The sequence below is a fragment of the Buceros rhinoceros genome, unplaced genomic scaffold (assembly GCF_000710305.1).
Source record: "Buceros rhinoceros silvestris isolate BGI_N320 unplaced genomic scaffold, ASM71030v1 scaffold3680, whole genome shotgun sequence".
Classification (NCBI taxonomy): Eukaryota; Metazoa; Chordata; class Aves; order Bucerotiformes; family Bucerotidae; genus Buceros; species Buceros rhinoceros.
Genome location: NW_010391140.1, coordinates 6,608 through 17,390, shown reverse-complemented (window position 1 = coordinate 17,390; position 10,783 = coordinate 6,608). Strand labels below are relative to the sequence as shown.

General features: G+C 42.8%; 1 protein-coding gene across 1 annotated transcript in view; it reads right to left on the bottom strand.

Annotated features, from left to right (window-relative positions):
- PXDC1 (PX domain containing 1) overlaps nucleotides 1-7,751 on the bottom strand; it is a gene marked incomplete at its 5' end in the record, with an annotated part of 10,682 nt that extends 2,931 nt beyond the window's left edge. The window contains 3 exons of the mRNA XM_010140249.1: nucleotides 3,285-3,396; nucleotides 7,271-7,388; nucleotides 7,660-7,751. Coding sequence (XP_010138551.1) covers nucleotides 3,285-3,396; nucleotides 7,271-7,388; nucleotides 7,660-7,751 — 322 coding nt within the window. The remainder of the gene's footprint in view (nucleotides 1-3,284; nucleotides 3,397-7,270; nucleotides 7,389-7,659) is intronic.
- Between the last annotated feature and the right edge of the window lie 3,032 nt (nucleotides 7,752-10,783).

The following is a 10,783-nucleotide window of genomic DNA, read 5'->3' as shown; positions in this document are numbered from 1 at the left end:
GCCAGTGTGCCCAGACGGCCAACGGCACCCTGGCTTGTATCAGCAATAGTGCGGCCAGCAGGAGCAGAGAAGTGATTGTCCCCCTGTACTTGGCACTGGTGAGGTCACACCTTGAGTACTGTGTCCAGTTTTGGGCCCCTCACTTCAGGACATTGAGGTGCTGGAGCATGTGCAGAGAAGAGCAACAAAGCTGGTGAAGGGTCTGGAGAACAAGTCTTATGAAGAGTAGCTGAGGGAACTGGGAATGTTTAGCCTGGAGAAAAGGAGGACCAGAGGAGACCTCATCACTCTCTACAATCACCTGAAAGGAGAGGGTATTGAGGTGCATCTTGGTCTCTTTTCTCCAGTAACAAGTGATAGGACAAGAGGAAACAGCCTCGAGTTGCACCAGGGAGGTTTATAGTTGCCCAGGGAGGTTGGGTATTAGGAAAAATTTCATGGAACAGGTTGTGAAGCACTGGAACAGGCTGCCCAGGGAAGTGGGAGTCACCATCTCTGGAGGTATTTAACAGACCTGTAGAGGTGGCACTTAAGGGCATGGTTTAGCAGTGGACTTGTCAGTGATACAGTGTTAAGTTTACACAGTACTGGGTTGGACTCAATGATCTCAGGGGTCTTTTCCAACCTAGAAAATTCTATGATACTTCTCATTAACTCACAGGAGTAATTCCCGTGTAAGCATGATGTTAGGCAACAGCCCAGCTCCCCTCATCACCTTACATACAAGCAGTACCTGGACAGATCTCCTCCCATCTAAGACTAAAAAGCACAGGGGAAGCATTTTCTTCTGCTGTCAAGAGCAGGATTTCATTTTCCTGGAAAAATTCTGTATCAGATTTTACCACCTCTGTGCTGCTTTTGCATTGCCACTGATGAAAGTCTCTCCCATGGACCACAAGATGGTCGTGACAATGGTAGCATCATCCTGAAAATGTACATCTAGTACTGGAGTGAATTTGCTAAAAAGACAGCATGTCCATGCCACAGTCTCTGCTGCTGGCCTGAAAGCAAGAAGTGCAAACAGTGCTGGCAGGGGAAGGCACCTCTGTAACAAAACCAAGGCGTAAGTTCAAATACATTTGTTTATCATCTTTCAAAAGGACTGCAGAGCACTCCAAGAGCCACATGAAAAAGGACTGTTTATGCCTCAAGGATGCTGAGCACGCTGGATTCACCGCAATTCGCGACAGTATGTTGTACTGCCAATTAGAAGTAGAGACAAAATGAAGGAAGCAGAAAGCAGCTACTGTAGAATAACAGAGTAAAGAACTCCAACTTGCAAAATGCTCTAGTTTCTTTCGCCACAAATATGAGACTTCAGCTGATGGATCACTGGATAGGTAGTGCTGCAGCTTACAACAGCTAACCAGTGCAGCGGGAACTCAGGGAATGGATACTACTGCCAAAGCTCCAAGTGCCTCTCTCCAAAAAATACAGGATTGCTTTGCAAAATGTCCTATTCAAGTACATTGGCAGCCAAAACCCAGAAGTCGTAGAGAGTTTAACGTTGTTGAAAGCAAAAATTCCCATCTGAGGGTATACAAGTCCACAAGGAATTCAGAATAGAAAACACCTGTAAACCCAATTTTACGGAGACCAAAAAGGAACTGCATAGGATTTTGAAAGATTTTTAAAGCTTCCTTTCTGGGCTACTAACCTACTATTAAAGCATCAGTATAGAAAACTGCTTTTAAAACAGGTACAATTTTTATAGCTTTGCAATTTTTAGCAGCTGTGCTAGACAAACGCCATTATCTCCTGGCTACAAAATACAGCAGGATGGGCAAATATAGGGCACCATGTAAAACACACATTTGAAATTTATTAACTTTTTGACTCTTGATTTAATTTCCTCCAGGAAAGTTAAAATACAAATGCACAGCGCCAGGCTGTTATGCTAGATTTATTTCTGCCACCAGTTTCTGGGAAACCATGCCTACCATACAGCTTCTATCACGTTAGTATTTTCTGGCCTTCCTAGTCTCTGACTTCAATGGATGACAGTTAGATGATGGCAGTTTCTGAGCCCACACCAGTAAGTTTTGGTTGGGCTGCAGCACATTTTTAAAATCAAAACTAGAATTTTTTTTCTTTCTAATCAAATTTTTTTTTGTAAATAATCAAAATAAGGCAGGAAAAAGCTTTCTTTAGTAATTTGCTCCCATTCTTTGTCACTTGCAGTATGAAAGAGTGATCCACTATAAAGTTGACATCGTTCAATTTCCAGACATTTGCCTTAGAGCATTACCTCAGTGTGTCACTTCATCCTCATTAATACAAGCTCATAAGCTTAAATGCTGTTATCAAGGTCAAGGTTCAAAACAGGAAATGATAAATTAATAGAAAGGCTTCAAGAAATTACCCTGGCGTCAGAGATACACTCCAGCCCGTGACAAACTCTTGTCAAGCTCTAAACCTTTCCACAGACTGGCAATGACCACATTTGAAACGTGGCAAGACAGAACACTGCATTCAAAGATAAAGCCTCCGTATGGCTTTTAGTACTCTCTTTCCATCATTTTGACTGCTCTAATGACAAAGTAGGTTAATGTTCCTCATTAAAAATATTTAAATGCTTCACCTCCTGAAGCTCATAGAAATATCAATCACCTGCTAGGACAGAAATCTCTAAGAGCAGATTTCCATCAATATTCATCTGTCAATACAGTCACTGACTTAAGACCTATGTGAAAGCTCTTCTGGTTGCAGGTCTGCAATCCCAGCACACCTACATGCATTAGGAGGCAGAATTTACAAATAAGACTCGTCTAACTGCCCTCTCCCCTAACGAAATACACCTGATTCCAAGTCCCAGCACGCCACAGCACCTGAGCAGCTGCTGAGCTTCCTTCAATCACGCTTAGGGGTATGTTCCCCTCCTCCGAGGATGGTGTTTTGCTTCTCAAATAAAGCATACTGTTCATAGAGAATATTCCGTTCGTAAGGATGTTTGAGTTTCCAAATTAGAGTTCAAACCAGCTCTCACAGTCATGAGGGAAAGAAAAAACTCCCCTATATTCACCTGGCAGGACCCCTAGGACAACCACAGCTTTTTTCCATTCACAGAGAACTGAGCTCCTTGGTGTCAGTCATTCCTGCCAAGAGCCATTTTATCCATTTTAATAGAAAGAGCTGTGAAGTGTGAGCAATCAGGTCCAGTAATCTTCAACCAGTCAGAATGTCATTTTTTCTCCTAGACAGAGGATAACATTCTGCTGGGGGGTGGGGGGGAAAGCTAGTTTTTCCAAAGCTGACGGTGTCACTCGTGCACAAACCCCACTTACAAGTGTTCTGCTGAATCTATGTCCAGGTGCTTCTCTTTTCCATTGGGAATACTGTTGTCAATGACTATTGTTTCAGTGTTGGCTAAACAAAATCCATTTGATCGCATGATTTCTGTTGGGAGAAAACAGAAAACAAGATGAAAATACAAAAATAAGCTGGAAAGCAACTACATATGGTATGTAATTGTCATGGTTATGAACTGAGACGTGTGCATGACATTGAAAAGCTGCACACGAGAGCAGGAACAAAGAGTTGTTTCATAGCATCTTACAGCTATGTATGTCTGCAGCTATCAGTGCCTAAGCAATTTTAGTCATGTAATCCATTCATGACACAGAGCATTCGAAACAGGGCCCAGTTCCAGCCCTGTTATTGCCAGTGGCAAAATCATCCTTAGCAGAGCGGCAGCCCATCCATATATCGCAACCTATCACTACCAAAATGTAATTGCATTTTTCCTGGACAGTCCCAGGCTTAAGCCAGTTAAGTAAAAATAAAAAATAGAGGAAAAGGGAAATAAAAAGTGTCCTTCCAAGTTAACTCCACCACCATCTTTAAGTCGTGTAAAGGAATGTAATCTTCTAGGCTGCCTTCAACTCTGCTTAGGTTTCTCACTGTACAAGAAGACTCCAACCCAGAAGAGTTTAAATTTGCACATAATTTCACTGACTTACTACCATGGGGAGAGTTTATAATTAAAGAATAGTATTTGATGTGAATGACAAGTTAATCCACATCTGTGCTACGTGGAAAGGCAGACGAGGCAAGAAACAAGCGTTTCTTTCAGTCACACAGTCCCAGATGAAGCTAGGGCCACCACAAAATGGACACACATATCTATATAAACCAGCACTGACTCAAGCGGGATGACTCACGATCTGCCTCAGACTACAAGGGCCCTGTGTCACAGCCTTGCATTATCAGCACAAACAAAAGGAAATTTGTCTGTGGCAGAAAAGGCAGTAGGCACAACAAAACATACATACAGGAAATCCTCAGGTTTCAACTACACATACAGCCCAAGCAGCGCGCAGGAGATAACACAGGAGAAAGGAGGGAGGTGATTTTTTATAGTATAGATTTACATGTTCCTACATGAGGGTAAAGCCAGAAGTCACCTGCATATTTTTCTCAAGAAAGTCATCTTTGACTTTCAGTCTGTATTTTACTGCAACTCACTTCAGCAGAATGTTTGGGGTGGTAAAAACACTGAAGTCCAGTAGAATCACACTTTGCTCATGACTCACCCTGAGCCATCATCATACTGCACAGTAAGAATTCCGCCATAAAGTCAAATTCGGCTTTCATCTAAAAGGCTGGCCCTTTCTCTTTTACCCATCACCTACCACTCTGAACAGGACCATGTTGGAGACAGTTATTTTCCAGAGAATGCAAAACATTTTTTCCACCTCTAAGTCTGCAACCCATGTAGAAAGCTGCACTATGACTAACATGAATGCCAGTGTTTTTCTGGTGTCCGTGACATGACCTAAGAGTCACAGCATTTCATTGCTGCATGAACTGCTTCAGACGTTAACATTTACTGCCATCTGCTGACAACGCTGCAGACACTGAAACCATTTGCAGTGTGCAACATTCAGACAAGGCAAATACCAATTATCATCACATTTCCACCTATGTTCTTAAATTCTTTTCAGCAATCACTTAAACGACAAAACTAATTACCTTGAGATGCTTTTGGATAGCTGCATAGGAAGGGGAATCTTCCTCCATTTAATTAGGTATGACTAGTCTCTACCAAAATTAATTAAGAATTAAACCAAGACACGTTGTTATTCAGCTAACTCGGTTTCCACAGCTCCTCTACCTTCAGGCTGGCAGGAGGGTTTCCTTTGCTGTTAGCCTCTGTCCATCAGCCAGGCACCCTCACTCTGAACTTGACCATCATCTTTGCTCTGTTGTACTTGCCATCTGACACGTTCAGTCACGCACACACAGAGTATGTGTGCCCTTAAGGGGATACTCACCCTCACAAAAGTTATATGAAGCCCTTCCAAACAGCAAAAAGCCCCAAGCCAGAGCAATGCTGCAGTTTCTAACCAATGCAATTCCAAGTACATTTATTCTTTATATTTGCCAGTTGGCAAAAAGAACAACAACAAAAAAATCACTGACAGAACCACCCTTTGAAGCATTTTTACAGCATATGTTTTGAGGAGCTCTCACTTTGCAATGAGCAGTTGCTAGGACCCATTTTTCAGCTCTGGTCTCAGAGTAGCAACACATTTCAGACAAAACCAGTAAATATACTCTCGGTGCTGAGAACATGTCCTGGTGTTCAGGAGAAAAGTAAGTAACCACGTTCAGCCTTTGGATGATGCCAGGAACATACACATGAGGAATTTCACCTGACATTTCCACACTAAGTCAAGACATTAGCCAAACTTCCCTAGCCACAGATGGGGCATGAGATGTACATGTTGGTTCCTGTCTCTCGCTCCCAGGAAGCCAGATCTGCACCACCCCAGCTTGCAGTAAAGCCCCAGGGTCTGTTCTTTACAGTCCCTGTGCAGCCTGGATGTGGGTGGCCCTACAAGAAGGCACCAGCCCAGACAGGCTGGCAAGACCATGATTCTCACTGAGGCTCTGTACTACACAGCACGCTCTTCTAAACAGTTATTGGCAGGCTCATGAAACTTTAACCGTTTAATTAAAATAGTATTTATTTAACAGAGGACTAGTTAACTTAGAACCTGAGCTCAGGATAAATTACAAAAAAATCTACCCTGCGTATAAGATCAATCCTCAAGACACACTGTTTACACCTTTAACGTGCTGACACACTGACTGGCCATTAACCAATATACTGTTAATATCTAAGAAAACTAATACCAGTTTCACACTAAACACTTTATGCAACTTGGAGGACTATGTAGTGCGTCACTTTTATTTCACTCTCTGAAATGGACTCTTCTGGCAACACAAAAACAGCAGCTGCCAGTAGGCTCACACAAAACATTTCTGTACAGAAATACAAAACCAGGCGCACCAAAAGACCACAAACCTTTTAAAGGTCAGTAGCAGATGTGGAGGGGAAAGGATGAAAGAATGGGCGAGAATAGAGTAATACTGCTCTCCATTTTACCCTCCAGCAATCTGTGGTTTAGAAACTTCCTATGACTCCACCTGTGACAGGTCTCAATGTACTTTTTCTCCACTTGCTCGTCCAATTCTTTTTTGAAGTAATTTATTCTTTCAGTTCCACTGTATCCTGTGACAATGAGTTCCACTCCTCGAGTGTGCTCCATATGAAAACCAAACAATTTTATAACCTTTCTTTTGTTTGTTTAAAGGCTCTGACAGTGTTATTGGATAACCTATACTTCTTGTTTCGTGAGAAGTACAAGGTAATTGACCTCTTTCTATTCACAGCTTTGTAGACTTCCAACATATCCCCACTCTGTCATCTCTCCTCAAAGCTGAAGTGTCCTTCTTTACTTAACCTTTTTCTTAGAGAAGCTGTTCAATGATTTGAATCTTTGTCTTTCATTTGTATGTTTTTAAATGCTATTATATCCTTTCCAAGATGAAGAGACTGGCATTGCAGACACTGTATTCAACACAGGGTGGCTCTCCCCTCCTTTTCTAATAATATCTAATATTCTCACTGCTGGTTTTGCTCACCGCTTGGCACCGACCTTACATTTTCCCAGAACTGTTATCAATAGCCTCAAAATCTCCTTCCTAAAGCGTAGCAGCACTATCACATGTGACAATAGTGAGGACTGCATTTTCCTCACATCCACTTCTTTGAATTTATTGGCCTTCAATTTCACCTACCACTTCACTGCCTGAACGCAAGTTGCATATGATATCAAGGCTAATTATATGTTCTGTATTACAGGGCAGACTATAGAGAACTATCTTTTGAATTGCTGGTGGAGAAAGAATAAGGGGAACAGCAAATAAAGTAATTTTCATTTTGTAACTCTTGTGTCAAATGTAGGAAGCTAACAACTCTTACCTGATATTTTAACTGGACTTTGGAAGCTTGGCTGGATCTTATGGACATTGTCATTTTTTAGAACTTGGTCCAAAGGAGATCTCTCAAAGAATGTGAGGACGACTTCAGATCTTGAATACTTAAAAAAAGAAACAAACATCTGTTTTTCCCAGCAGTTTGTTTTGTGCATCTTCTCCCTTTCCACCCCTGTATGACAGAAAGACTTACTGCAAGCAACAGCCTGAAGATGTCATTACAGTTCTGGCACTGAGCACTTCTCCAAGACACTCAATAAACTGCTGCTTCTTTTAGAGTTTGGCAAAGCCCATCACTTTCTAATCTGCATAAGAGTACATGTCACCATCAGGGAGGAGTCAAGCTGGGCTAAATGTGGAACTTGGCTTACTCACCTTCCAAGGCATGTTTATAATAGTTTTCAGAAGTTTTTCCACTTCATTAAGTCTGGCTTCTATATCATGGGCTTCTTTTATTGTGATGAGTCCTAGAAACAAAGTAAATGGATCATGAGCATAGACAAAAGCACACTTTCGTGTGCACATGCACTTCAGCAGCCAGAAGCAGCCGCTCAAGAAGATGTGGAACGACCTCCGATATCATGCCTCCCAGAAATGTCTTTTAACTCACACGGATGATAAAGCATGTACCTCAAACTGAGGTGGGAGTAGGTACACGCGCAGTTGCAAGCCTGACACAAATTCAGCTGTTTATGATCATATTTAGGATTGCAAGACGAGCAGAAGAAGAACCACCTACTCCCTCACAGTTTCGCTACACAGCATTCCCAGCAGTGATAACCAAACAGCCTCTTTTCTGCTTCCAGGAACCATGATTCATCCTTTTTTGTCAATAAAATGCAAAAGAAAACCCAAGAAACACAACCCACAGACAAGAGGAAAAGACTAAACACAAACTAAACTAAAGGCTTTGAGGCAGTTTTGTATTTCTCTGAATGTAAGCCCCAGTAAGGAGCCCAAGGATGATTTCTCAGTATCATGTTCTTCAAGTGCAAAATGACTTTGTGGATTTTTTTTTTTTTTTTTAAATCACAGAATTATCAGAGTGCTGCAGAAGCGATTAAAACGGACACTTTGCTGTCTGGTGTCCTGAATGATGTATTACAGTGCTTCTAATTTTTAATTGTTCAGTATGGGGATCTCCAACTGTAATGCCATACTTTGCATGTATAACCTGCAGGGCATCTGTAATGGCCCCCTCCTCTAGCTGACTCTGGGAAATACAGCACAGGTATATGCACACGCAGGGAATATGAGGAAAAGTTAACTCCAAAATCTCACATCCCTCCAGCGGCCCTTTTATTTCTGATCTTTGTAACTCACGTTTTCTAACCCAATCATCATTTTGCTTCTACATTTGTGTCTCTTTTTCATGGAGCGGGATACACCCATGAAAATGAAATACCAAAGGGATTATTAAATTTAAAAAGCACCACTGGTAAGAAAACAAAAAACCAAAAACCACACCAAAACAAAACAAAAACACCCCAAAAAACCCAACAAAAAAGCTGGAGCAGAAAAAGAGCCAAAAAATCAAAACCATTGAAACTAGAAATCTGCAAAGGAGTCTGGGAAGAAGCAGGGTACATGGCTGCCTTCCTTATATGCCTGCTGGTATGCTCTCCCTGCTCCAGTGTCAGAAGAGGGAGTGGCGTACACTACAGTCGGGCAGCTTTTCACGGAAATGCTCTGAAAGGCTGTAAACACGAATTAACTCATCTGCACGGGTCCACAGACTGAGTATGAGCTGGCTGTGATTGATGTTACAGACCTGAATTGCAGACGAGCACTCTTCATCTTCCTAACTACTGGGTGTGAGCAGGCCTGGCTTGAGCTGCTTCACCTTTCCACAAATATGTTCCTGTCCCACATCTGAACAAAATTCAAACCTCTCAAAAAAAGTGTTTTCATCTTCCCTAAAAAAAAAAAAAAAGCTGCCAATGGCCCCACAGCTCAGACACCCACCTATGATGCTAGAAACACACTGTCACCCTGCCATAGCCCACATCAGAGAGAACAGAGCTAGCCACCCTGGTGCCAGCTATGTGGGGTGCCTCTGCTTCTCCTGCGGGTCTTGCTCCAGTCTGCGTAAGACCTGACGCAGTCAGGGCAGAGATCGCCCAACTGCAGTTCCCACCTGGCAGGCGAACACCTCATTGCTGACCCACCTGGGATTTGGTATTCAACCGTTCTCTCTCAAATCTGCCCTCAACCTTGGATCCTTTCCCAAATAAGCATTTACTGTTGCAACTAGCATTTTACCAGGAGAGGGATACTTCCAAACAAATGAAGATAGTCAGGCAAGGATGTGGGGGCTGTGGAGTTAAAAAAAAAAACCAACAAACAAAACAAACACCTCACGAACAACACTGAGCATTCATCCTGTGAGGAAAAGCAGCCAAGCAGTCAGGGTTTTCTCTCATTAGTAATCAGGAAAAGCATCTACAGCTCCACATGGCCTTTTTATGCTTCAGCAAGAGAAGTCAGACAAGGCAACCAGCATGACGCACTGTCACAGATCACCCAGTGGGAGCTTTTACAGCTTCTTGCATGCACTAGGAATTTCCAGCCCTGGTATATTCCTCCTTCCAGCTCTTGGAAGGCACCAGCCATGCAAACCCACACTCCAACTTGGAAACTGGTACAGACAACTTGTAGCATCTGACACAATAAAACCCGTTTCTCACTGAAGCTTTAAGTAATATCGAAACCAAACGGCAGACAGCGTAGGAAGGAGAGTAGGTACACATCTGCCTGGACAGCTTCCTGTAGACGGGCTTCATGATTACAGATGCACAGCTTTGGGGAGTAAATCTGCTGACCTTATATGAATTCCCTGAAGAGGGAATTCGGTTTGGCTGGACTAAAGCCTTCCTTTTCATTCATCTACAGTCCAAATACACAAAACTCAACTGACTGGCTATATATATTCAACTCTGAAATTTCTTCTGCAATAGCCAAAAAGTTTGTAAGGACCTCATTTATCCTAATTTTACAAGTCTCTGTTTTTAAAGAGTTAACAGATGCTCTTGTGGTTTTCAGTTAGTCATAGCTTATGATCCCACAACCCGAGGGATTGCTCACTACCCCACAGCCACGCTAACGGGAGCAAGGCACTGCCTGCCCAAGCAGCCCGCAGGAGCAGGGACCCCAGTTTCTCCTTTTGCCCCCTTTCAGCACTTGCTGACTGTCTGCCATCATCAACCACAGCACATACGTGCATGAGAAACACTGTGAGTTTGTGAGGTGAAGTATCTGGTGACAAGAGTGGTTTAAGGTGTTCTCACCCTCCCCTGCAACTCATTTCCTCTTTCACACCACAACACAGGGCTGCCACTGTTTTGCCAGCACAATTAGGTGAACAGTGGGGAATAACCTCAAACCACTCTTGTCAAAGGGTTCACCTCAGGAAGCCCCAGCCTTTGCAGAAGCAGCAAGAGACTGCAGGCTTGCCCCATTCACGCTCCTTTCTCGCCCAGGCACTATACTGAGTTTGAGC